General features: G+C 40.8%; 3 protein-coding genes and 1 long non-coding RNA gene across 6 annotated transcripts; 2 read left to right on the forward strand and 2 right to left on the reverse strand.

The window, feature by feature from the left end:
- Positions 1-50: 50 nt before the first annotated feature.
- rnf8 (ring finger protein 8, E3 ubiquitin protein ligase) lies at positions 51-6,844 on the forward strand. 2 transcript variants are annotated; one of them, XM_026194199.1, is made up of 10 exons: positions 51-306; positions 525-653; positions 2,747-3,201; positions 3,307-3,514; positions 4,511-4,573; positions 4,687-4,776; positions 4,867-4,974; positions 5,095-5,306; positions 5,422-5,457; positions 6,428-6,458. In XM_026194199.1, the coding sequence occupies exons 1-9, from the start codon at positions 181-183 to the stop codon at positions 5,423-5,425; spliced, it is 1,395 nt and encodes a 464-aa protein (XP_026049984.1). In that variant the 5' UTR covers positions 51-180; the 3' UTR covers positions 5,426-5,457; positions 6,428-6,458. The 2 variants fall into 2 exon arrangements, with proteins under 2 accessions (XP_026049984.1, XP_026049983.1); XM_026194198.1 differs by having other exon boundaries at positions 53-306; positions 5,095-5,299; positions 6,428-6,844.
- On the reverse strand, positions 5,464-10,535 carry LOC113037283 (uncharacterized). Its single transcript, XR_003274609.1, has 3 exons — positions 10,474-10,535; positions 9,891-10,080; positions 5,464-5,551 (listed from the first exon to the last, which is right to left on the reverse strand). It is a non-coding gene; the product is annotated as an uncharacterized LOC113037283 (long non-coding RNA).
- drc5 (dynein regulatory complex subunit 5) lies at positions 10,528-16,533 on the forward strand. Of its 2 annotated transcripts, XM_026194202.1 has the most exons (6): positions 10,528-10,587; positions 11,970-12,100; positions 12,190-12,315; positions 12,421-12,758; positions 13,934-14,383; positions 16,250-16,533. In XM_026194202.1, the coding sequence occupies exons 2-6, from the start codon at positions 12,004-12,006 to the stop codon at positions 16,427-16,429; spliced, it is 1,191 nt and encodes a 396-aa protein (XP_026049987.1). In that variant the 5' UTR covers positions 10,528-10,587; positions 11,970-12,003; the 3' UTR covers positions 16,430-16,533. The 2 variants fall into 2 exon arrangements, with proteins under 2 accessions (XP_026049987.1, XP_026049986.1); XM_026194201.1 differs by having other exon boundaries at positions 12,190-12,758.
- A 73-nt stretch (positions 16,534-16,606) lies between these two features.
- On the reverse strand, positions 16,607-25,279 carry tmem151ba (transmembrane protein 151Ba). The gene is made up of 2 exons (XM_026194200.1): positions 24,480-25,279; positions 16,607-22,328 (listed from the first exon to the last, which is right to left on the reverse strand). Exons 1-2 carry the CDS (start codon positions 24,567-24,569, stop codon positions 20,886-20,888), a joined length of 1,533 nt encoding a protein of 510 aa, XP_026049985.1. The 5' UTR covers positions 24,570-25,279; the 3' UTR covers positions 16,607-20,885.
- Between the last annotated feature and the right edge of the window lie 1,489 nt (positions 25,280-26,768).

A 26,768-nucleotide genomic window follows, 5' to 3' on the forward strand; every position in this document is an offset into this window, starting at 1 on the left:
TCCAAGTGATTCATGGGCTGTCCAAAGATAAGCGTTGAAGCACATCTGTGGCCTTTATTTTGAAAGAAATCGAAATGTCTTCCGGTTTCTCCCAGTATGTCGGGATGTGGCGGAGGAGCTGAAACAGCGCAGCTAGTGGTGTCCTTTCGGACGACTTGGCCGCTGACAGAATGAGATAAGATGGATAAAGAGACGGCGGCGGATTGCTGTGCGGCTGAAGACGATGAATATCCGGACTCGGAGGTTTTTTGTCTGATGAGAGTCGGGAGGAACTCAGACTGGCTTCGCTTGTTCGAAAACACAGAGGTGCAGCTTGCTAATGTTAGCTAACGTGCTATATTTATACTAACATGAAGCTTGCTGAAGTTCACGGCAGATTCCAGTTTACATGTTGGGGGAACATTACCCCCAATTTATGGTTAATAATTAAGAAGTGTTTTAAGCTGAAGAGTGTCCCTGTCCGTTTTTATAAAACCGGAGATGCAGACTGGAGCTAACTAACATGTTTATTTTTGGCTGTGCAGATCACCATTGGACGTGGTGTGGATGTAACCTACCAACTACTGTCTCCCACCTGTCCCCTAATGATCTCCAGACTGCACTGCACTTTCAGGCAAAGTGAAGACGGCCACTGGACAGTGACAGACAAGAAGGTGACAACGAGCTTTATTGTGAAATATATTTTACAGCTGTGCTAGAGGTCTTTGGTACAAGTCCTGTGCAGGGATGGGCAGCACTTTCTCTAAGGGAGGCATGCTGACGTGGATAAAATAAATAGAGCCACACGAAATTAAAACATGATGCGCATATTACTAAATTATGCCAAACCCAATTAGTGTGCGAATATCTAAAAGCTAAGAATGGGTTCATGTTTTAAAACCCACCAGTATTATGTTGGCATTTGGTGAAGTTTTGAGTCAGTCTGGTTTACTGTGACATAAAGCCATAAATACACTTGAGCATCAGCATTGTCAACTTTTCTATGTATTTATGTGTTCATCACAAAAAAAGGATGTCAGGGAATGCCAATTTTGCCCATTTGTGTTGTAGGAAGTTTGTTATTCTGTAAATCTTTTCGTGGTATTTATCTGTCACGCACATCTTTATATAATAACGGCAAAATAAGTATTGCAACAAGTCAAACTGTGCAACAGATACCACAAATTATACATACACAAATAGCAAAAGTTTCAAACCCTTATAACTCTAGAAACATGAGATGAAAGGTGAACATCAATACCATACTAATCATATACTGTTTTATGTTCTGAGGTATACTAAAATGCAGAAGGCCAAAGGTTCAGGACCTTCAACAGCAACACCAAATCACATTAGATGTTAGGCATTGAAAATGTGAAATAGATTAAGTTAAACTGCCAATATTTTATCATTGCTATTTAATGAACATTTCCCCAAAGATTGTTAAGACAGTGTGCATCCTTATGCAAACTTTCCATGCTATGGTATTTTACTTGTAGTGTAAATTTCTTCATCTGCAGTTTTGTCTTTTTCTTCCTTACTCGTGAATGAAATCTAGTCTGTTTTGGCCTTTAACAAGTGTGTTAAAGTCCGGTTCACTGTCAGCACTAAGGTGGGATTTGATAAACTTCATTAATAAGAATGTCTGTTTACGTATGAAGTTAGATTCAAAGAGGACCAACATCTTCTGTGCATGCCTCCTTATGTGTTGAAAGTTCTCCTTTTTGAGAGAAGAATTCAAATCCAGCGCTGATACTGACTCGAAGTTCTCTGCAGTAGGGAATCAAAAGTGCAACAAGCATCAGTAATGTGTTCATTTTTAGCACTGACTTATGCAACACATCCTGGTGTACAATACAATGGAAAAATACCAGTTCCAGTTATGGGTTCATTTCAGTGTCTTTATCTGGGATCTGCTTAAAAAGTCCAAAATTTCTCTCTGTAAGCTCTCGGTTGTAACACCTGTCGGTTTGTTCCATTTCAGCCTCAGCCTATCCGCGTGCAGTTCATGAATAAATCTCTGTCTTTCATACTTGCTTTCATTTTGCTTTCTGAACTCAACTATGTAGTCTTTGGTAATCTCATGTACAAAAATTAGTAACTGCTCTGTCGCCCATCCCTTTTGTATGTGTCTCTGAATGAAGCTGTGGTGGGGAACGTTAACGTGGACATGACCTACAGTCTGAACGGCAGAATGACATCATTGTAAAATGTTGCATGTTTGAAAAGAGTTTCAGTGTCCTGGACACGAAGGAGTGGAATCACCTGCTGAGACGGCTCCTGAAATTGTTTCGGTGTGAGGAAATATCCTTAAACAGTTTACTCTCCACCATGTGTAAATGTCTTGGAGACAGGATGTTTAAGTAGTGTAGGCTTGTTGTGCGAACATCCCGTACAAGACACATGGACTACAAACAATCCACGGTACCTTCGTGACATCTGTCGACCACCTCTGTCATGCCACCACATGAAAATGACTCCTGTCTCCCAGCTGGGATACGGCTCTGGGTCATACCAGATGCTACAAAGTCCATGAAATTTAGTGGGTCACTTAATATTTGCATGTGTGGCCTTTCAGCCGTGTGATGAGTTTGTATTTATCCATAGATGCCTTTTTACAGTCCTGTTATTTCCAGCAAATGGCAATATGTCTGAGCTTAAGTTTGGGCATTTGTGACTTTAAAGTACATTTAAATTCTCAAGTTAATTCAGTTTTAAATATGTTTCTGTACCAGTGTATTATTTTGGTTCTGTTTTTTTCCCTCAGAGTCTTAATGGTGTTTGGGTGAATGGAACTCGTCTGCCTTCCGATGAAGCCCATCCGGTCAGGCTCGGAGACTCCATACAGCTCGGAGTTCCTGTAATTGGAAACAAAGCAGAGTTTGACTATGTCGTCGTCCAGAAGCCCCTCAGAGACATTAAACGCTTCCTGGCAAAGAAACTGGTAGAGCGAGTAACTTCAAAATCTGCCCACATATCCAAGAAGCCCAAGAGGAAATTGACCATGGAAGAAGTGGAGCCATCTACCTCGAAGCCCAAACTCTACCGCTGCTCTTCTGCAGACAAGTCCTTGGCAGTGCCCTGCCCTTTATCTCCGCTAAAAGGTCAGCAGCGACTCAGTCACATAAAGCCAGAGGGAACCAGACCTGGCAGAGATGACCGTCAAGCAGAACGACCTTCAGATGGCTCCAGTGCTACCCGTGACTTTGACAACTTGCAAATGTAAGCCAGAGTAACAGCAAGATAAGAAACAAATGTACCCAGTAATAAAAGAATGAGTGAAAAATACTACTCTGAAGTTTTATTTTCCTTGTTTATTGTCTGCAGGTACAGTCAGAACATTCTGCTCTTAAGGGAGCAGGTGGATAACACCCAGAGGCAGGTCGCCTCCCTGGAGGGGGAGCCCCGACAGGCTGACCCGCTCAGAGAGGAGCAGGTCAGGGAGCTGCGGGGTCAACTAGATACACTCAGAGCTAAAATGCACAGGATGGAGACATTAGAGAAGTCTTTTAGTGAGACTAAAAGGCTGCTAGAGGTGAGTTGTTTTTTTGTTTTGTTGTAGTGTCTTTTATGTACAGGAGTTCCTTCATTAGCACCCATTTTAAAAATAGCCTCTGTTTGTTGTCTTGTTGTTACTTTTTTTTTTTTTAAAGCTCCTACAAGTGACAGTTCATGCTTGATTGGCACTGCTTTGTAAGATGCTATTTTAAATCAAATCTGTCATTAAATTTTAGTTATTTGACAGCCAGCAGGCCTCTGGTGTGAGTGTCTCTGACCAAACAGTCAGAAACAGACTCATAAGGGTGGCCTGAGGGGCTGACGTCCTCCGCTGAGGGCTGTGCTCACTGCCCTGCGCTGTGGTGCCCGATTGGGATTAGCTATAGAATACCAGAACTGGTAGGTCTCTCCTTTTCATGGATGAGAGCAGTTCACCCAAAGCACGAATGATAGACACTGGAAAATGTTGTGCTGCCTGTAACATTGTTTAGCACAACTGATTTGGTGTTGCGTTCATGATGGTCTGTGGAGGCATATCCATTGAGGAACATAGAGGCCTCTACGCTCACATAGAGAGTAAATACAGCCTCTGTGTGAAAGTAGATGCACAGATATTGGGATGATATGCTGATACGCTTTCAGCATGTTTCATGGTGATGAGCAGTTCTACAGAAGATGGACAAAAACTAGTCTTGGATGTTTTTCCCACTGTTATTAGTGTTATTATATTTTATCATGATTGTATGTGAGTATGCATTCATATTGGGGGGTTATGTGTCTTTCTATTCCTCTGCAAAGTGCTCTGAATTTCCTCGTGTCTGAATGGTGCTGTACAAATAAATCCAACTTGACTTGTTGCAATAGCACCACACTCAAATTCAGTGAGCTCTCTTGAAAGGTCCATTCTTTCACAAATACCAAAGATTAAGCAGTGTAGGCCCAATACTTTTGCACCTATAATCCAAAGAATACAATTTTTGCATAAATAATTGCAAAACTCAAAATATTCTCTTTCACCCTTTTATGCTTGTAGGAGCAGAAAACGCAGCAACAAGAGGAGCTTTTAAAAAAGCAGCTTGAAGAGGCCCTGCAAGAAGTATGTCGGATCAAACTAATTTGTGTGCAGTAGCTGTTATTATTTAGAGTGCTTGCATTTTGGTAAAGCAGAATACATTTTAATATGTGAATTTGTTTTCCACAAATCCTTAGCAAAAGAAAGTGATAGGTGAACTTGCGCTCTCCCGACAAGGCTTTGAAGAGATTCTCTTGGCCAAAAACAAGGAGTTGGAGGTGACAAAGGTATATTTAATTAATGCATTTATTTTTTTCCCTTCACATATTTCCACCTGCTTTTGCTTTCGAGGCTTGACTCCATTTCATCTGTTACAGGAGGAAAAGGAAAAGGCAAGAGCCCAAAAAGAGGAAGTAGTTACACAAGTGACTGAAGTGCTGGAGAATGAGCTTCAGTGCATCATCTGCTCAGAGCTCTTCATTGAGGTAGAGCTGATTACAGTTTAAAAGCAATTATTATGAAACTTATTATACGTTGTTTTGTGTTTGAGCTGATTTGTATACTAGACGCCTCTAACTGTCATCACCTTGGTTGATCCCCTGCAGGCCGTCATTCTGAACTGCGCTCATAGCTTCTGCTGTTACTGCATCAATCAGTGGCGCAAAAAGAAAGATGAGTGTCCCATCTGCCGGCAGGCCATCCAGTCTCAGACCCGCTGTCTGGCGCTGGACAACTGCATCGACCGTATGGTGGAAAACCTGAGCCTGGACATGAAGGCGAGGCGGCAGACCCTCATCTCTGAGAGGAAAGGTGAGAGGTGCGTTAACAGTGGTGTCCTACATCAAATACAGTCAGAGATGCATGCGTGGCATTATGACGTCTGCTTTCACTTACAAACACAAACCACTCAGAGTAAGTTTTCCTTGTTTCAGATAAGCGAGCTGTTGACCATGAAGTCATCAGATCAGGTCAGTGGAAAGCAGTGAAATGTTTCTTTGATGCTGTTGAGTCGGCCGGGTTATTCAACGGGGAGGAGTTCAGTAGTGTGTCATCTGTGGGTGTCTGTGGATTTATATGCTGATGTCACATTTTAGTTCATAGTGAAAAATAAAACTTTGTTCAGTCCTATGAAAAACTAAGTGTACCCCATGATTCAGTAGCTTATAGCTTGTAGTCATTTAGCAGCAATAACTTGAAGTAACCATTTTCTGTAAGACTTTAAGTCTCTCACGTTGTGGAGGAATTTTGACCCACTGTTCTTTACAGTGTTGTTAAGTTTATTGAGGTTCGTGGGTATTTGTTTATCCAAAACTCTCTTAATGTCCCACTGTAACATTTCAGTTGTTTAGGTTTGGACTTTGGGCTATTGCACCTTAATTGTTCTTTTTCAGATACAGTTTGTTGTAGTTTGCTGCTGTGCTTGTGATCATTGCTTGTTGCATGACTCAGTTTCAGCCAAGCATTAGCTGTCAAAAAATGGCTTCATATTTCACTCTCGATTGCCTTGGTACACGGAGGATTCATGGTCGACTCAAAGACTGCAGGGTGTCCAGGTCCCGTAGCTCTAAAACAACCCCAAATCATCACCCTATAGCACCAGGTGGGGTTGTGATGAGGAGAGGTGGATTTTTCAAACACAAGATGGCACCACAATGAAGCATTTTCTCTGTATTAAAATTGCAAAAAAATTGAGCTTTCCTACAGAAGGAGCTACAACATTATGTATAGTTGAGTTAGTGTATTAATGTGCGGTATAGTTGTGGTGAAAATGAGCATCGTCTGGTCCTGATGTTGGTGGTTTTAGTTTTCATCAGATTTGTTTCCAATTTGAAAGACAGAGCAATGCTGATCTCATCTTTTTAAAGTTTGACAAAGAGCTTGAGAGTCCCTCGTGAAATGTTTGCAAAATGCAACTTTTTGCCTTTTTGTGTTTCACAGCAGCTGAATCTGCAGAGGTGATGGTGATCCCCGATGATGACAGTAGCAGCAACAGCAACAGCAACAGCGACAGCAACAGCGATAGCAGCATGGTGTCCATAGATAGCAGCCTCAGCTCCGTGTTGTCTGTGGACACGGACAGTAGCATCCATTTGGAGTCCAGCTCTCCGTACAGCGGATACTCTGATGACAGTTCTGATGAAGATGAGGATTAGCCCCTTTTTCTCCTCTGGGCTGTAATATGGAATTAGACTTTTCTGCTGTTGAGTTTCGCTTTTCCATGGAATGTTCCCGGGACATTTAGGATAGAGGATGCAAAGTTTGGTCCAGGGAGGTTTATGTTTAGTTATTTTTTGTAAAATAATCATTTGTGTTGTCTTTATTTTCAACTAAATGAATAAAGTTTATTCATATGCATTTCAAGTTCAATTTCTGTTTCCTTATATTTCAAGTAAACCTGGGAATTCAAACTTTTGTCAGTGGCACAGAAATCCTGCGTGTGTTTGGTGATACACGTTTTACTTCTTTAACATTTACTGGCCCAGGTAACTAAAAATTCTGCTGTGTTTTGAAAGTCGCCACCTTGGTGTTAAGTTACATTCGCAAACAGCCTCACAGTTCAAACAATGTGTTTAAACTGATGTTGCTGGTACCACAGCAACATCAGTCCCTTATGACCAGACAATGATTGTGTTATCAAAAGCAGATAAAGGCAGAAAAAGGGGATCTAGTGGCTCTTTTATGCTTTGGAAAAGGGATGTTTAATTAGATTAGAATAGAAATATCCCTTATTGTCCCTCATTGGGGAAATTCAGGTGGTCCAGCAGCAAAGTGATAGGCAGATGGAGCATTCAGATTTAAAAAAAACAAAACAAAAAACTTCACAACATAATGACAAAAAATACTGTGGAGTTATTAAGTTATTTAAAAAAATCCATCTTGTATGGTCCCTCTGTGCCTGCCTGGCTTCTTTATGGGTACTCCGGCTTCTTCCCCCTGTCCAAAGAAATGCATGTTATCTTAATTGGCTGACTGTGAATGGTGGTCTGTCTCTCTATGTTAGTCTCAGGATTGGCTGACAACCTATCAGGACCCTGCCTTTCAAGTGGGATAGAGTCCAGCCCCCTGTGACCCTGAATTGGATAAGGGGAAGAGAATGGATATATACGGATGGATATAAATCTCCTATGATGAAATATTTCTATGCTGATGGGCTGCAGCACAGTTTATAATGTGGTAATGCTGTAATAGTAACACTTTCCAGAGCTACTCTCATTTATTATAGCCTGCCATGGTTTCTGGCTGTGAGTCAGGGATTAGAAATCAGGAGAAGATCTGCTAACTGAACCCCAGTAAACTGAATCTTATATAGAAGTGTTGAGATCAAACATAATCTCCTTCGTCAGCTTTGTTGGTTCAGTTTGTTTTTCCATTAAAAGAAAAAGAGGTAAAAGCACATCAATGCTGGTTACCTAGCATAAATCCATTAAGCTTTTTGTTCTTCAGTTGGAAAACATCCTCCTGCATTTAATAGGTTAACAAAACTAACAAGTCTCAGTGTGTTAGAAAAAATAAAGGCAACATGTTTTTAAAACGACATACTGTCATTTGTTTTCTGTGGCTCCCTGCCTTCAATTCATGCCCTGAGTCACCTGGGAGTCGCCCTGCCTTGCAGACAGGCTGTGGAGCTGGGAGGCTTGCAGAAAAGTCTGGCAGCACTCCACAGTTTACCTCAGCTCTCACTGCTTCAGCCTCATATAAACAAACAACTGAATGACTTCAAGTCTTAACATAGTGTGGGAATTTTCAGTAGCTTCGCATGATTCATAGTTGCTGAGATTATGTTTCTTTTTTTAAAATTAGGATGTTTACATGGGCTGTTGAAGCGCACAGGGCAATATTTAAAGGGCACCACTTCCAAAAGGCTTTATTGTCATCATGCCCCTTGACCATTAGAGCTGTCATCTGAAAAAGATCATGAGATCATGAGTTACTTCACAATGTTACACTTCTAAATCTACCAGCGGTGGGCGTCACATTTAAAAATAGATTTCCATCTTGGAAAGAAGCACTTTATTTTGCTAAATCCTTCTATCCTTTAGTAATTAGACACACGCTCTGTTGCCTGGTAACTAATGCAACAGCTCCTTGGGATCTGAAAGAAAATGAAAGAGAGATGGCACCGGCTGCTCCGGTGCTAATGCACACAGTCCTCAGACTGCAGACAGACAGCTTTGATCCTGTGTTAACTCCATGGCCTGGCTTTGGTTGAGGTCTTAATTGCACTATAATCACTTCATCTATCTAATGCTCCTGAACTAAATCACTTATTATCCCTGAGAAACAGCAATTATTCAGGAAGATGTATAAGCAAATATCCTGCCGCGCTGCACTATTTGTTAGGGGGGAAAAGGTAGATTCCAATGTAAATATTCACACATTCTTAAATTAATTATTATTATATCTTAAAAATAAAATACTTACATTGCCAGAAAGTAAAAGTAAAAGTACCCAGGCATGTTATTCTTTCTTTTGCATCTTCTGATTCGATACCTCTGGAAAACAGTAGGGTTGAATAGCTGGTTGGTTTTTCCCATTTCTCTTGTTTGCTTCATGCCAAAACATCAGAGATGCCACTTTGATCAGTAAACATGTGCACCTCTTATGTGGTGCAGTGACAACCCCTCCCTTCGAACACTGTGATTCACTCCACAGAGAGCACTGGGACAGCAGCCCACAGAGTGAGTTTGCCTTCTGTGCTGTGGATGCCTGATGTCACGCCAGTCCATTAAAGCCGGAGTACGAGGGACGCGTGTGTCTGTCGGACCGCGTTACACGAGGACGACAGTGATGGACTGCCTTGGGGCTACAGTTGGAGCCTCTCGTTCCTCCATCCGAGCCGCCATCCGACTCCTGGAAGCAACCTCACGATGCCAGTAACAGCTATCTAACTGTTACTCAGTCACGCTCTCTCTGCCCTAGCATATGGGGAGCAGAGTCAGGATTGCAGCATCATGTACCTGCTTTCATCCATGCTTGAATGTTACACAACTGATGAAAGCTGATGAAGTCCACAGATGATTAATTCAAGGAACAAATTTATCCTGCATCTACTTGGTATTTGATTCGGGCACTTTAAAGCAAAGATTCACACAAATGTATGAAATTAAGTGTTACATCTTTCCACTGCATCAAAGCAGCAAGTCTACACACTCTCGTTCCGTCTTTACTATGCTACAATGCTTTTCAGACTATGAAAAAATGCTCTAAGTGTAATTTGTGGCTTATGTGATAACAGTGGTGTCAAATTCAAACATCTCATTCTCTCAGTGCAATTAGCTCCTACAGCTGACTCTAAAATTTGTGACTCCATCTCTATCCATGTAAAATAACTTGGCCTTAAATGATGTTTTGCTTAATAACAACCATGAATCTCTTAAGGTGGTATTTACAGATTTCTCACCTCCTACACAGTAGCCTTGCGCCTGTTTTGTGTTGCTTGTGAGACAGATGGATCCACTCCAGTGTGCTCTTTTCCAAAAGGCCCATGGTCCAGACCCAAGGTCCATCTGGCAGTTTGGTGGCATCTGAGTGTTTCACAGCATGATCACTGCTTCCTCAGATGCAAACCTAAACACAAAGCACTCGTTTCTCTGTGAAAATAAAGCTGTGGTTGTATAAATACTGGATGTTATTTAAACATGCGATTTGTTCCAGGTAGCTTTGATTCCCAAATTAAGCAACTTATGATTGTACTCTTCTTCTCTTTCTACAGCTCATTGTTATTATTATTAATATTAATATTAGTAGTAGTAGTAGTGGTAGTAGTAATACTATAGCTTGTCATTGTCTGTCTTGTGTATTTAAGAAAAACTGTTTCATTTCATGAAACTCGGAAATTTGTTTTCCCGAACCGGTGACTCACAAAAATGAAAATGATTTCCATGTGAAATGCGTATTTCCATGTGTCTTACTAAATTTTGTATTTATTTTTTTTGTCTCCTAAACACAGCAGTAAACAGTATAAACATTACGTTTATACGTACATCGAGGTATCGGTCAACATTCAGAGTAAAAACTCAAATTTCCCAGAGACGTTAAAGTAAACTCACTGCGTTCCGTTCCCATGGGAACAGATGAACCCTAAACCAGTACTGCAGGTATGTTAGCATGTATACGACAAGGATTAGGCTGTGTATATCTAACTGAATGACATAAAACAAATATTAAATAGCTCCGTGAAGAAGTTTTTATTCGATAGCTATAACAGTGGTGGGACTACATGCTCTTAAGCTAACTATGTAAGATACCGTATTGGTCAGAAGCTAGCAACTTCTGCCCAACTTCAAAAGCAACTCAATAGCCCAATAGCTGAGCTACTTAGACTCACCATATAACTACAATTGAAAATATAATATCTGTCTATGAAGGAAACTTTAAATGTGTGATTTATTTATTGACTTATTCTTTTTTATTATTCATTATTTATTTATTTATTTTTTTAGTCCACTTCTGGCACTTATTTTGTAAAATTACTGTAATAACTTTATTCGAACATTGTTAGGAAATAAAAACTGCACGTAATCGCAAAATGTAATCAAAGTAAGTGAGTTCGTTAACTGAATTTAAATTAAGCTGATGCAGTTCATAAATTATTATTTTATTTAGGGGGGAAAGCTATTTGAACCCACCTGGCCTGCCTGCCACCCCGTTTGTTAAATTATTATTTTAACCACATTTTCAGAAAGCTGAGTTCAATTTTCTATTCACACCCAGGACTGATCACTGCAGTGATCATTGTAGTAGACTAAAAGACCACAAAAAGTAACACACCATGCCACGGTTGAAAAAAGCTGTTGAGAAACAAAGTCATTGAGATCTATCAGTCAATGACAAAGCAGTTTCTAAGGCTTTGGGACTCCAACAAACCACGGTGAGAGCCATTATCCACAAATAGACAAAACTCGGAATGGCGATGAACCTTCCCAGGAGTTGCCGCCATAGCAAAGTTACTCCAAGAGGACAGTGACGACTCATTCCAAGAGTTCCAAGGAGAAAACCCCCGCTAACAAAAACGACACAAAGGCTCGTCTCGCGTTTGCCAAAAAATACCTTGATGATCCCCAAGACTTTTGGGAAAATATTCATCCAAAATTAGGGTCCAAATTTATCCACACTGATGTGAAAGACTCATTGCCAGTTACTGCAAATGCTTCATTATAGTTCTTGCTTCCAAGGGTTGCATAACCAGGTATTAGATTTTTCACATCACCAGGCTATTTGTAAGGTGATGGGCCAGATAGATTTAAATAGCTTTTTCCCTTAATAAATGAAATGATCATTTAAAAACTACATTTTGTATTTACTCAGGCTATCTTTGTCTAATGTTAAACTTAGTTTGATGTTCCAAAATATGTAAATGTTACAAATATGCAAAAAAAGTTAGAAATAAGGAAGGGGCCAAATACAGCACTGTATTTTCCCCATACATTTCACTTAAGTGCCGTATCTCTATACTATAATGCCTCTCTTTATCCTCCAGGGCTAATCTTATCCAAAGTGAAGATTGCAGTAACATGAGGAGGATCATTGCTGAATATCTAGACTGGTCACTGGCTACAGTGTCCAGTTTGTCAAACCTCTCTCTCCAGTGCATAGTGAACAACTTTGAAGGTGGTTTTTAGTATCGCTATTATCCACAAGTTTATAATCTCACTTGTAATAAAGCTGGAACTTAATTGCAAAATGTATACCTGTTGCAGAAAGGCCAATATATGAAGAGCTTACATCCAGTGAGAAGGACTTCATTCAGAACAGAGTGTCCCTTTCCCTGCCTCTGCATTTCGCAGCCAATGTTTTCCCAGATGGCGTTTACTGGAAGCGATGCTGTGAGCAGAAGTGGAAAGTTTGTGACGTCTCTAATTACGGCGAAAGCTGGAAACGAATGTTTTTTGAAAGGCAGCTGGAGAACATCATTGAACTTTTCGTTCCAGGCATAACAGAGCCAAAGACAGTTCTAGACATGGTCACGCTTTGTAAAGACCACATCAAGAAGCTAAACATTGCTCAGCTTCTGCCACCTGTCAAGGAGCCGCAGACGGAGGATGAGGAGCAAGCATCAGAGCTGACACTTGCAAATGATGATGATAAATCTGGTATGGACCACTTTGACTTTAGGATCTTGCTTGACAAGCTTACAAACCTGGAAGAGCTGCACTTGGTGTACAAAGTCAAATCATGTGGTATGAACTTTGAATGGAGCATGTTTGAGATGACCAACCGGGACTGTGAGTCCCTTGCCAAGGCACTTAAGTCCTGTAAGACATTAAAGGTAAGTATTGCATTAAATTACATAGTACCCATTCCAGATATCCTATGTGAAAAAAGCTCCCGCCCGACTTCGTGCAGAAATAAATCCCCATTCTATGTACGTTTTTTCAAGCCCTCAAATAACAGGAGTGGGATTGGGTTGAAATTTGGCACCTTATTTTGTTTTCCAGCATTTTGATGCTGCAGGATTGCTGCAGGATATTTTTGGAACAAAAAAGCTCAAAAAGCTACAGCAAAATATCAGTTTTAAAACCCAGGACAAGTGTTGCACTCAGGAGTCAAAATCTACTTGTTGCTCATTGCAGTTGTTTTTCTGTGACCAACTTTGAGCATCAACATCAAAGGATATGTCAAGAGTTCTGCAGAAAAAAATGCAAAAATGTATTTTGTGTAATATTGTAATATTTTAATACTTGCAATCTATCCATTAATTTTTATCTGGGTTCTGGCTGCGGGGGGCAGAAGTCTTAGCAGAGACGCTCAGAGCTCATCTGGGCGGACACCAAGGCATTCTTAAGCAGGCCAAGAGATGTAATCTCTCATGTGAGTAATGGGTCTGCCCTGGCACCTTCTTCTACTAGTGCACACCTAAATACCTTACCTGCATCCATTAGGTATCCTAATCAGATGCCAGAAGCCCCTGACCTGGACTTTCAATGTGGAAGAGTAGCAGCTCTACTCAGAGCTGCTACTCTTCTGACTGAATAACCAAGTTCTATCTATTTCATATTCCAATACTGATGCTCAAAGTTGATTATAGAAGAAATTTTGCTGAACAAAAAAGCTGATAAAAATTTGATCTTATTATAGTTTTTAACTGTTTTTATGTATGGATGTATGTATGGATAGTCAGTTTTTAAGTCTATCCGAACATCTATTCCATCCGTTTTTCTTCTACTTATCCAACAGAAACACAATGCTATGATGGTACATCCCCCCCAAAAAATACATTTTAATCCGATCTAAAAAGTGCCAAATTTCCAGCATCCACTTTGTACTTTGAGAGCCTGTAGCACTAAAAATGAAGGCAAGCATATTCTGAGGGTGTCCTGATTAATTTTTCAATGTTTACCCATAAAACATTACTTATCTGATCGTGTGGTGCTGATGTGTAAGCATGTTATTTTTTGTGTGTTGCTTGGAAAGACCCATCACAGGTTCTTACTGTTTCCTCAGCTCTTTAGGCTCCATCTAAGCCACCTTGAAGATAAAAAGTGTCGTTTGTTGGTGAAGTACCTTTTAGACCACCCCTCCCTGCGCACTCTAGATTTTTCTCACAACGTGATTGGAGACAGCGGAGCCAGAGCCATCGGCAAATTGCTCACAAAGAGCAAGCTGGAGATCCTTAACCTGTATGACAACAATATTGGCGGCCCTGGGGCCAAGGCTATAGCTCATGCCTTGTCCAAGAACACAACTCTTGTGTCCCTCAATCTATGTCTGAACCGTCTGAAGGATGAGGGTGGTCAGGCTATTTGTAAGGCCTTGTTGAACAACAAAACCCTACTTCACCTGCAACTGGGAGCCAATGGGGTAACTTGGCTTACTGTGCTTTCCCTGTCTAGTATGTTAGCACAGAATAACACCCTGAAGAGCATCAATCTCTCCTGCAACACACTGGGTGAGGTAAGAGAGAAATAAGTCTACTTTTCGCAGCAAGGAAAACTGCTAAAATTAGAAACATGCTGTCTCAGAAAGATGCTGAAAAAGAAGTCTATTGTAATTCCTTATTATGTGGCTGTTTTATTATTGAAAGAAAACGGATTGCATTCCTCCGGACTGCAGAATACATTTTATCCAAAATGTATAAATTCCGCACCCTAACCATCCTATGAAATTTGCGTTGACAAAGATAAAATCTACATTAAAACCCTACAGCCCTATATTCAAGAAAGCACTAACAGGAATAGAAAGATTGTGTTTCTGCCTTGTTAATTAATTCAATCCAAAAGTGAATTTAAAATCCTTGTCCGCACATACAAATTACATACAAAGTCCTGAATGACCATGCCCCTTCATATCTTGAAGACTTGGCAATATAGTGTATCAGGCGACAGACACACTCTTTAATTTCAAGGTTAGACTTCAAAACTTTCCTTCTTTTCACATGCACATCCAAGTTTCTCTTTTGATTTAACTACGTTGTATTTTGAATCTGGAAGCAAGTGCCACCAAGAAAGTGAATCCTTAAAAGACCATTAACAAACATAACATTTTATGGACAAATTGGGCGTCTTTGCATAAGAAGTAAGACATTTGAATAGTTTCCTTTAAATTCAGACATTCAGTTGATACATTTCTTCTTATTGTCTAGAAGTAGATGCAAAATGATTTTATTTGCATAGTGCCCTTCTCTTCATCTCGCCCTCTAGGTCCTCTATGCCATGTAGGAGGCTATTGCCATCGTAGGCTTGTAAAGACCACATCATATCTTTTCATGTAATTTCATGTGTAAAATAATTAACTGATAATTAACTGATTATTCATTTATTAGAACTTTACTCAGCAACAATTAAGGATAGCGTTGAAAACATCCATCTGTCCGAGCTACTAAAGTGTATGCGTTTTTTTATTCTGTGATATTATTTCTTCTTTAATTAGTTTTGACTGCTGTTTAGACCAAAGAACCTATTTTAATTCAGTCAACATGGCTCATAAACAGTATATCAATAAGTTAATAAAACTGATAATTGATTTAAAAAAAAAAGAAAGAAAATAATTTGTAGTTGCAAAGATATTATTATTATTAATAATAATAATAATAATAATAATAATAATAATAGATAGATAGATAGATAGATAGATAGATAGATAGATAGATAGATAGATAGATAGATAGATAGATAGATAGATAGGTTTGCTGTTATCCCGAAAGCCATGCAGATTAAAAACTGTCAAAAATTAACTGACAGAGAGGAAGAGTGAAACTGTTATTTTAAGTTATGGTTTCACTGTAACCACTTATTACTTCTTCTTGTTAAATTTGTCAGCTTTGGAATGCTGGTTCATTTTGAAAAACTCTCAAAGCATGCTAACGCCTGTGCAGACACAGCATAGTGAAGTCAACAGAGCAGCTGTAAAGTACTAGGATTTTCAATTATTCATAGATATGTGTGGGAAAACATGTAATAATGGAAAACTGAGTAAGTGTTGTTTCCCCAAGAGAGGTAGATCTGAATTCCCCCTTCTCATGCTCTCTCTTCTTCGGATTTTAACTGCATATTGTATCTCTGACTGGAATACACTGCGGAGGATCAAAAATCACCCACATAGCAGAAATCCAACATGCAGTACCATCAATATTTTTGACCTTGGTTTCAGAAATAGAAATGCCTGTTTTACAAAAAACAGCAAAAGACTGGTAGCAGCAGCAAAGGGGAGCTTATAAAGTGTGCCGTATTTCGAACTGCAAGGTTAGCAGTGAGATGTTTTTCAAGGTTATTGAGGCCATCAGCAGAGCTTTTAGGTGTGTGTATGTTTGCATTTGTGCAGGTTGGAGGGAACGCTTTGGAGGAGGCGATGTCTCACAACACCAGTGTGACAGAATGCAATATCCACCTGACAGACATCGAAGAGCGGAGAGTTTCCGTCATTAACCAAATGGTTTGGAACAACCAGTTTAGAAAACAAGAAACAAACCCAAGAGAGAAGAATACTGAGAATGCCAACTGATGGTTTTTATAATATAAACCCATCTTTATCAGCCGTCTGTCTTTGCAATAGATGAACGTATTCATCTAAAACCACAATAAACGAAAATATGCAGCAAAATTCAACCAAATTTGGTCTAAAACACAACAGATGTAAGTGAGCCCTACATTAATTCTAACGTAAGAAAAATGCAGGATATGATGTGTCATTAAGATCTTTAAACTATCTCAAATGAGTTGTCTGATATCTACTTAATTCATAATGATTGAAGCAGATGATTGGTTGCTGGCAGACCAGGTCATGTATCAATCATGGGTATCCTGCGCTGTCATTAGTTGTTGTTTCAAACAGTCTCCTGCAAGTTGAGCAAAGTTTATATCGGGATCTACCTACTTTGCGTAGCCAGCAGGGGGAGGGATCACAACATCACAACTCACATTTACTCCAGTTCGAGTAACATTTCCAGAAATCTTCCAGCTGAGACTTTTTAGACAATGAGTAAGTGTGAAAAATATGTCCTGTTTTGATTATGAAGCAACAGGAACCAATGAGCTTGGGACCGAGGGGATGGACCAGCACACTGTTGCTTCTGTTCTATTTACTACACTTGTTGACAGTATCAAAAGTTTCCTTTGGCTGACAAACATGCAACACTGGTTGCATCAGTTGACCTCAGATCAGTGATCATAGTCTTTCTGGCATGTCTGTTGTGTATTTTTAAACAAATAGACCAGATATTTTAGTGAGCATTTCAGTTTATTGAGTTTTTTGTTCTACTTTGATACACATGTTTGGTATTCAGTCCTTATGTAACATCAAGGCAACGTCGTGATGGTGTTGGAATACATACAGACTTGCATTGTTTTATTTTTACCTATAATCTACTGGTAAATAGTGTAACTCTTGAACTAGGCGGCAACAAAATTATCAGTCAGATGTAATTTACAGTCATAGCCATGAATCAGGTGTATGTCACAGGTGTCACACCTAAAATCACAAATCAGTCTCCAGAGCCATTTGAAGAGAGGTTATTCTGGACTAATTTAGCCAAAAAGCAGAAAAATCTATGACAGAATACTGATTTATTATATTTAGATCCTTAGTAATCACTAAGCATATGTTTATGCTTAGATATACCTTATCCCAAAGCAGTCAAATCACACCAACAGCATTTGTATTTTTAAAAAAGTATTCTAAAATGATTAAAAACGTGTTTAAAGGGAAACAAAACCATCCCAAAACAGCCTTTTTAGGGGGACTGTTCTGCTTCTCTCCATTTAATAGCAACACATCAAATCTGTCCCTGCTCCAGTTAAGTGTGTGTTTGTGTGCATGTGTGCACACAATATCCACATCGACTGACATTCTACACTCCTGTCTCTATTTATTTACAGTACAAAGCCATCCTGCTCTACAATGTTAAAAATCCACAGATTTATGGAAGTATAAAAGATGAGGCCCAAAGCATCATTGAGTGAAAGAATACAAATCATCGTACGAGCCTAATCTACCTCATAAGACATGATAACGGCTATAGCTGCTTTCTTTGCAGAAATGTTATTCTAACAGTCATCTATAGAGGAAAAGTGTATAGCTTTAAAACTTTCAGTCAGATTGTAATCGGTCAAATAGCTTGTTTCTGTTGCTGCGTAAACATTTCACGGGTAAACACATTTTTCTATTCTTACATGGGACTATGTATGAATATCACAGTGAAGCCACCTGAGAGGCTTGATGATGATGATGAAGGAGAGATTGTGATGATTTCAGAGTGGCACAGTGACTTTAGCATTGACATCCGGTGCATCCTCCTATATTTTGATTAACATAACAAAAAAGACATTTCAGTACATTTAAATGCCCTGTGGAGACTGCATGCTGTTATTTGTGTTGTCCTCTGAGTCATGCAAGTCCACTTGAGTCTCTGACTTCTGACCAGCACGAGCTCAGTTGTGATCCAGTCCTTCACAGCTACAAAATAAGTAAAGAATCTGAATGGGCTAAAAATTAACTTGTTAGCTCAATTGATTCCCAGCCATTTTAGCTCAGATCACTGACATCTGTTCTGTGAATAGTTTAACATACACACTGGAACCACTGAAGATGTATAGAGAGCCTAAAATAATAACTTGCCATTTGTACACTTCAGTTTTTCTGTGATTAAACTAATTTATTTCAAACACTTGTCATAAATGTCCCCCTATCTCAAGATTTCAGGTGAGATTTTGGTGTTAGCATCTTGAATACAGGAGCCTGAAGCTGTTCATAACCCACCGCATTAAGTTGTTAGAGCGGTAATATGAGACGTATTATTCTGAAGAGTTGTTTTGTTTTCTTTGATAATGCAGATGTTTTTTCTAGTGGAAGATTTCTCTGGTAATAACCTCTTTTTCATGCTAAGATACCGCATTTTTCTTGTGTTTCATGGTGGAATCAATTTTAGCAAAAATCGACTTTAAAACGTTGCAGTTTACCGGACCTTTACACACAGACTAAGTGATGGATTTATGAATAGCGAGTGCAGAAGTGAAACTCAATGACTGGAGATGTTTGCATCTGCACCTCCGCCTTCTTTATGTGCAGATGAGAACATGAGTGATTATCGGGATGTTGTTGCAAGCAGAATCGTTGACCTGAATACTATCCTGAGTTTGGGGTGAGGTTGCATAGATGACCTTGAGTTGTGAAAACAGGTTAAAATTGTTAGTTAAACGTGACTCAGCCTGTTATGAGGGGGTTGTGTCTCAGTCCACAGCTCCAAACACAACAACACACATGGAATGTAATGAGTATGGCTGATTGATCACTTTATCGGGAAGGCAAATCTCAACACCAAATGTCTAAACGCAGGTGAGGTTCATAGTATTCAGTGATGGCCGTAATGGCAGTATGATCCATGTATATCCGTCGTTATGGACGTCCTCTATGCTTAACCTCCATTCCTTCAAGTGGCTAAATGACTGTCCAAAAATATTAAGGAGTGCTGGAAGAAATAAACCAAACTTTGAGCGATGGGTTGTGCTGCGGGGAGTGGCTTTTGTCACTGTTTGCATTAAACACTGCTTCGGTTCTTGGCTGCAAAAGTAAATTTCCCATCAGATACCGCATGCACTCAGCTGAGAGGAAGTAGGTTTTAGTGTTTTAAAGTAATCCTTTTATATAATTAAATCTGACACTATCAGTAGTGAATCCAGGCCTCTGCCTATTTCGAGTGTTTTCGATGGCCAGCTCTCTAGCTGTCTCTCTGATATGCATCAGCAGCAGCAGCAGCACAGGGCTGGCTGTGTGAGTAATGTGAAAAAGAAATCTGAAAAGCATTTTGTGTCTGATTCTTACAAACTTGTGGATTTTTGCCTATGTTTTCAATAACCTTGATGTGTTCTTCTGCTTGTTTTAATGGGAGGATAGTGAGATGAGATGAGAAGTCATTGCAGCTTGTGCTTGTCAGTAACGGTTGATGCTAGGCACTTAAATAAAGAGGTAGGCTCAATGAAAATATTGCCCAACACGAACCTAAATGGATCTTTAAGATTTTAAACTGGCGGAGTTGACACTGATTTCTCAGCAGTGCAGTGAGGGTATTTTTTTACTGCTTTACAAAATGTACAGTTTGAACAGTTTAAAGAAGTGTTTATGAATCAGTTTTAAATCCTCGTGTCCTTCAGCCCTCGTCTGCTAAATTATTCAAACTCCTCCTGTGCTATATTTGGCGAGCCATGGAGTTTAATGTCATTGCAGCCAAGCACATATCAGCTGACTGAATGTTTTATCCGCACATTTATTTTCAGTTTTTTTCTCTTTGAATGGATTTCCATGAGCATTAACTTTGAATGGAGACATTAAATCATCCAGGATCAAAATGTGTTAACATGCAGATTTCTGTATTTGTCGACTGTACTGACTTCACTTTGATAAGAGCCATGAGAGGGTTAGGGTGTTTGGTTTCAGCAAAACTACTTAGTCTCGTTAGTGTGTTTTGACAAGGTTGCTTATCTTTGCGTTCCATTTCTCGTTTGGCATCCATTTAATTTTTTCATTTGCTGCTGAGTCAAAGCCCATTTCAGGCTTTTTATACCGGGAAATGTTACTCATATCTTTGTAAATTGTCTGTGACTAAGATCTGTAAATATGGCATTTACACTAGGATGGGATGGCCCTTGATTTTCATTGGTTATCTGAATCTCAACAGACTCTTTAGGGCTGCACATGACACTTTGGAAGTATCCTTTAAAGCCTCGCTGTATTTTAAACAACAGTCTCATCGGGTCTGTTTTTCCCTGATGTATTGAGTGATAAATTCCACACACATACTTTGTTGTAATTGCTGTTGTGTCAGGTGACAGTATGTTTAGAAATGTTAACAAATCCTTTGTTGTGGTAACTCAGAGAATGCTCTTTTTTTTTTTTTTTAAATCTCTGTGTTAAAGAGACACAAGAGTCCATGTATGAAGAGTTTCCTTGGCCTTAGCTCGTGTCATCAGAGTGAAGTTTCTACACAGGAGCCATTTCTGTGCAGCGAGCGGTGGTCGTGGTTGAGGCAGCCTTCGTTGCGATGCACGATGAGCACTGGGAAGTACAGCGCGTCCTGATAGGCTGGAGGGTTCTCCTCACTGGCCTGCTGGCCTGACAGACAGCGCGTGCTCTCTGTGGGACACGACTGCTCATTCAGGCTCCCGCTGCTCCTCCACAGGCAGCTCCGCCTGGAGCCGTACAGCCGACCCAGCGAGAAGCGGCTGGCGCTGAACGGGATGCGGGGGCTCCCAGTGTTGCAGATGCTGAGGGCGCTTCGGGAGAAGATGGAGGAGCTGCTTATGGCACGGTGGCAGCGTTCGCAGTTCTGCCTGTAGCTGCCGTAGCCTCCGGATAAGGAGTAGCTATTACAGCTCCCTGAGAGCTGGGCCAGGTCCATGAGAACCGCCTCAGAGTAGCTGGGCACTAGCTGCTGGTTGGAGCGGATGTGCCACTCGAGCTCTGTGCTGTCAATTGTGTTGACCCGTGGGATGTGTCTGCAATACACCCGCTCGTCAGATGGCGTTACTGGCACATAGTCAAAGCCGAACAGCTTCTCCACATGGTAGTGCACACAGGAAGTACGATACTCTGTCAGCACCCTCATAGGCCAGGACAAGGTGAAAGCAGCCGCTACCCAGAAGGTGGAGTTGGAAGCATACCATGGAAGGTGATCAGGGTCAGAAAAGGCAATCATATACTCCTTAAAGTCGACATTCTTCAGGTGCATCCCCTCACGTGCCTCCATGTAATCATCAAGGCCCTCGTTTTCTGTAAAGAACCTGGCCCGCTGGTTCAGGTAGGAGTTTTCAGACTCCACATTGGCAAAGCTAAAGCACTTGGTGAACCTCAGCTTGGTGATGGGGAAACCATCCAGGCCCAGCAGGTTCTTCGAGATGTCCTTAACCCCGCAGTTACCGTAGTCAAACTCCGCCTCGGCTACGTGGGTGTTTACTCTCTCATGGTAGACCTGTGTAGTGGTGTAGGCATCTCCATTACGGTAACGTGTCACCTGTCGCGTTCTCCTGACATAGTGATAGCTGATGGCCTTCCACCAGATGCAAGGCGTAGCCTGCTGCATGCGCTGTATGCGCTCCGTCACGCTGTCCACATCAACCTTGTACTGCAGCTCATTCCTGGTGTAGCAGTGCCAGCATTCGACCAGGTAGACCACATAGAGCATGACCAGGAAGGCCAGGGGGATGTAGATGTAGCCATTGGAGCAGGGACTGTCATGGTACATCATAGAGTTTCCCTTGTAGGCGCTATTGAAGGTGAGGCGTGTGACCTCTGTCACCTGGCACCAGGCCATCACCCCGACACAGCCATACATCAGCAGTGACAGCAGCAGGCATTTCCAGTGAGTTTCCTGACACAAGGACTTAGCCAGAGACTGTTTCTGAGGCTGTTGCTGCAAAAGAGAAAAAAATGATTACAAACACAGGTATTAACATAATAATATAAGAAGGAGTAACCTATACCTGAAGATTTAAATGAATGGCACATTTTAATGTGGCATTGATGAACACAACCTAAATACCTGTAGGCAAAAAGTTAAGGAGCAGCGGCTCATGTGTATAAAATATTTAAGGAAATATTCTTCGTTGCAAGTGCTTTTGCATAGTTTATGCATGAGCCAAGAGCCAACTGCTCATTTCTTGCTCTGTGCATGTTATAATCAGACGATTCCTTCATTATTACCATTAAAATGTAAAAGAAATCCTGTTGTCACGTGAGAGTTGAAGACTTGAAAGAACTGATATGATTTTAAAGAGTCAAAAACATTTAGGCAGACAGGCAGAAAAAAAGGCTGTAGTCTGACTTGGGCAGCATTTAGATGGTGCCATCCTTTATCTCCTCGGGGCACAGCAAGCCCCAGCGGCTGCATCAAAGAGCTCGAGAGCTGGTTACGCCCTGCAGGAGCACAGCCACACAAAACCTGGCAGAGATTCAAAAGTCCCAGGAAGGGGAAGATTATCACTAAATTCATTCAAAAAAAATTTGCATGACAGACCTCACTTCTAACACTTCAGATTAGACTGTAAATGTCTAGATTTTGATCTATAGGTCGCCTCTAAACACCACATTTAAAAAAAAAAAAAGCATCTGCTCTATCACAGCGCTGATTTATTGAACTCGACATGTCAGCTCTGTGCTCTTCGAGTGATAGACGAGCATAAATAATCAATGTTCTTGCATCATAATTAACTTCCCGACCTTGGTCACATGGTCTTCAAGCACACTGCCAACCCAAGGCTACACCCCACAGAGCAAAAGGGATTAACAGTGAAATTCCCCACTGAGATAAACCTCCTGCAGGAGGAGTGCTCGCTCACCAGCATTCTGGCCACGTTCGAAAATTACAATCAATACTACGTGGCACATTTTGTGGCCAGTGTTACATTTTACAGGCTCGAGGTTAATGATGAACAGTTGTGCAGTAGGAGATATCGTTCTGATTATGTGCCTGCAAAGCAAATGCATCTCTGCATGTTACAATCTGATTAAAAATGTGTTAGAAAAACCTTGCGCTGGTCCTAAAATATGAAAGGAGAATCCATTTTTAATTGTAGTGAGTTACATTTATATTTAAGGCAGTTATTGTATGAAACAGCTCTAAAAGTCTTCTGTGTACAGTTAGCTGAAGGCTCTTGTATCATTTTTTAATATTTGGTTTCAGTGTTGTTTTGTATTTAGTGAAAATTCCCTTTGCATGAAAGCAACAACTGAGAATCACTTCAGCACGCCACCTTACGTGCTTATATCCTAATGTAATTTTACAGTTTGCACTCATAGGAGTTATAGATTTTAATATGAAAGTGGCTATTGTTAAAAGGAAAAACAGTTTCAAGAAGGTTCAAATCTGTACAGTCTTCACATTCAGGAGGCTGCCGTGGTGCCTTTAGTGCCTCTCGCAGTCATGGACACTTTCTCTTGACATAATAAGACCAGCTAGGTTATATAAAAAGACTCTCTTGTGTAATGGATATGTAACTTGCCCAGCATGTGTGCATGTAGGGGAAGACTGGAGAAGAAGGAGAGGAATTGGGTGTTATAGTTTAATTCAGGAAAACTGCTGTTGAGTCCTTATGTTTCCAAATCTGTTTTAGTTTTTCCCTTAAGGGAAATTTACAGACTCCCCCCCCCCCCTAATACAACATCTCACTTCTCCCAGCCCTAGTAACGTCAAGATGTCTTTTAAATGCTGCGTGACTTTCAATATCTTGTGGAAAGATATGAGCAAAGTAAGTTTTTTTGTTTTAACACTTTCGTGTACCTGATTGGACCGTGATAGATTCTTAAACCTAATTTTGGAAGCCTGCCCGGAGGACACAGGAGCGTAATCATGGCGTTCACACGCTCGAGTGCGCGCATGGGTTCGTATAATAGGCAAATAAAGCGCTTTAAGTGCTGTGCAAACACTTAAATCAGAATCTAAAAAAAAAAAAAAGCCAAATGATTATTACCGTGAGATTATTACAGTGAGCATGCACAAAGGCAGCCTGTCACTTAAACATGCCACACTACTCAAAAGCCTTAATTTACTGCAAACAATTCTTACCTCTTCCCGGGGGCTTTCCGTCTCCTCCTCGGGGACGGTGGTGGTGGCGGTGGCGCTTTCACTTGCCGTTGCAGCCGATGCTGGGGACATGGTAATAACAACAACACAAAGACCGGTGGTGCATGGATCTCCTGATGGGATGGGGGCTTTCCAAAGCAGAGTGAGACATAAACACGCCGCGAACTCCTCCGCGCATCATCCGCAGGAAACCAGTGCAGCAGGAACCCAAACAGAAGGGCTCAAAGGATGCTGCATCCCCAGCCTGTTTCAGGTGGGCACACTTCGCATGGTGTAGCCTACGGGAACGCGGTCATTGTGCCTCCGAAGAAGACTGAGAGGCTGTGACTCTTCTCGCGATGCGATGGTGATGGTGATGAGGACTGCTGCGGCGAGGGATCCAGTGTGATGAGGGAAGTGACAAAGCTCCTCTCCCTGCAGGCAGAGCCCATGACACCCAGTGAAGCTGTGAAGCAGGACAAAGGAGACGGGCAGCGGCACATGCGAGCAGCCAGCCCGACACCACGATGTAAATAACACGCACGTACGTGTCCACGTAACTCACAACAGCACAGAGGGGCGCTGCTGCTGCCGCTGCTGAGGAGGGGGTGGCTCCTCTCAGCAGAGATCTTTATTCTGATCTGTATTTAAGCAAGTTCTTTGAAAAACAGTAATAGTAAAAGCTCACGTAGGGTTTAAATTCGTTATATATATGAAATTAAATAAGCCACCTGTGATGCTCCTCAGATGGTATGATTTTTTGGCTTGTTTGGCTTTGTTTCTTTTTGTCAAAGGGTTTAATTTAGTTTAGTTTAGTTTATTCACAAATCAATCAAAAGTACAAATTCCAACATAATAGACAAGATAGCCATTTGTTAAATGGGACTCCCCAAAAGCTAACCACATCTTATGAGTAGGGGCCTAATCATCAGATAATATAATGCAAATATAATTCCCAGGTCATGTTTCCTTTTTTTGCAGCTGTTTTATTTCTGTGGGTTTTTGTTATGTATTGTTTGTGTATATTGGATATTCCCTGGATCTATCCATTTGGACTTTATATGGGTCAATAAATGTCTCTCTTTCGTTTTAGTCTGCCTATGTGTGCTGCATTTGGGTCCCTCTCTTCCACCCTGGACACCACCACAGTTTGAAGACATGCTGTACAAGATGAAACACGAGACAGCGTTTGCGATGAAAAGTGTTTTAGTTAGACACTTTGGTCAGACTTTAATAGCTTTTATCACAGGAAGGAGCCATTAGAAAATAATTTCACTGTAGTCATAAAGGGATGGACACAATCGGCTACATGCTGTGATGTTTAAGTGACGCTCAAGTGGCCAAAAGTGGCCCACGCCATTAGCAGCCTGAACTCTATATGCAAGGCAGGATAGATCCATGCCTTCATGTTGTTTATGTCGAGTTCTTGTCATCCAAGTGTCACAGCAGAAATCGATCAAAGCAGCCAAAATTTTTCCAATCTTCTGTTGTCCGGTTTTGTTCAGCCTGTGTGAATTATACACTCAGTTTCCTGTTCTAAGCTGACTAGAGTGGGCATCCGGTGTGGTCTTGTGCTGCTCTAGACCATCGGCTTCGTGGTTCTATGTCCTGTGGATTCAGAGATGCTCTTCTGCATACTTTGGTTATAACGAGTGATTTTTTTGAGTTACTGTTGCCTTCCTGTCAGTGCAAAGCAGTCTCCCCATTCTCCTCTGACCTTTGACATCAACAAGGCAGTTCCACCCAGTGAACTGCTGCTCAAAGCATATTTTCTCATTTTCTTCTCTGTAAATCATAGAGATAGTTGCATGGGAAAATCCCAGCAGTTTCTGAAATACTCACATCAGCACATCTGGCACCAACAAACATACAATTTTCAAGGTCACTTAATTCACCTTTCTTCCCCATTCTGATGCTCAGTTTGATTTTCAGCTGGTCATCTTGACAATGTCAGCATGCCTAAATGCACTGAGTTGCTGTCATGTGATTGGATGATTCCACTTTTCATTTCAAATAAACTTCCTAAAGAACATGTGATGATTCCACAATAAAGTTGTATTTTAAATTCTTAGCAAATTAATCTCACCACTCCACCAAATATAGCTTTCAGACAAAAAGAAAAAGAGTACAAAAGTTCAAGTTTAAGCTGAGATATGGTTTACTTAATGCTGTGAATAAGGAGAAGAGGGCAAAAAGACAGAATTGCCCCAAAGCGTTTGTCATTATTTCATTGTTTTTTGTGAAAGAAGAGACCATAAGAAGACCAAGTAGGGAAAACTGAATATTTATCCT

Source organism: Astatotilapia calliptera, chromosome 15 (genome assembly GCF_900246225.1).
Source record: "Astatotilapia calliptera chromosome 15, fAstCal1.2, whole genome shotgun sequence".
Taxonomy (NCBI): Eukaryota; Metazoa; Chordata; class Actinopteri; order Cichliformes; family Cichlidae; genus Astatotilapia; species Astatotilapia calliptera.

Bases quoted from the DNA above. Each gene is read 5' to 3' on its own strand.
- rnf8 (XM_026194198.1), top strand. From the start codon at position 181: ATGGATAAAGAGACGGCGGCGGATTGCTGTGCGGCTGAAGACGATGAA. The intron at 4,777-4,866 runs GTATATTTAATT...CATCTGTTACAG, and splicing joins AGGAGTTGGAGGTGACAAAG to GAGGAAAAGGAAAAGGCAAG. The intron at 5,300-5,421 runs GTGAGAGGTGCG...TCCTTGTTTCAG, and splicing joins CCTCATCTCTGAGAGGAAAG to ATAAGCGAGCTGTTGACCAT.
- drc5 (XM_026194201.1), top strand. From the start codon at position 12,004: ATGAGGAGGATCATTGCTGAATATCTAGACTGGTCACTGGCTACAGTG. The intron at 12,101-12,189 runs GTGGTTTTTAGT...TACCTGTTGCAG, and splicing joins CATAGTGAACAACTTTGAAG to AAAGGCCAATATATGAAGAG. The intron at 14,384-16,249 runs GTAAGAGAGAAA...GCATTTGTGCAG, and splicing joins CCTGCAACACACTGGGTGAG to GTTGGAGGGAACGCTTTGGA.
- tmem151ba (XM_026194200.1), bottom strand. From the start codon at position 24,569: ATGTCCCCAGCATCGGCTGCAACGGCAAGTGAAAGCGCCACCGCCACC. The intron at 22,329-24,479 runs GTAAGAATTGTT...TCTCTTTTGCAG, and splicing joins CGGAAAGCCCCCGGGAAGAG to CAACAGCCTCAGAAACAGTC.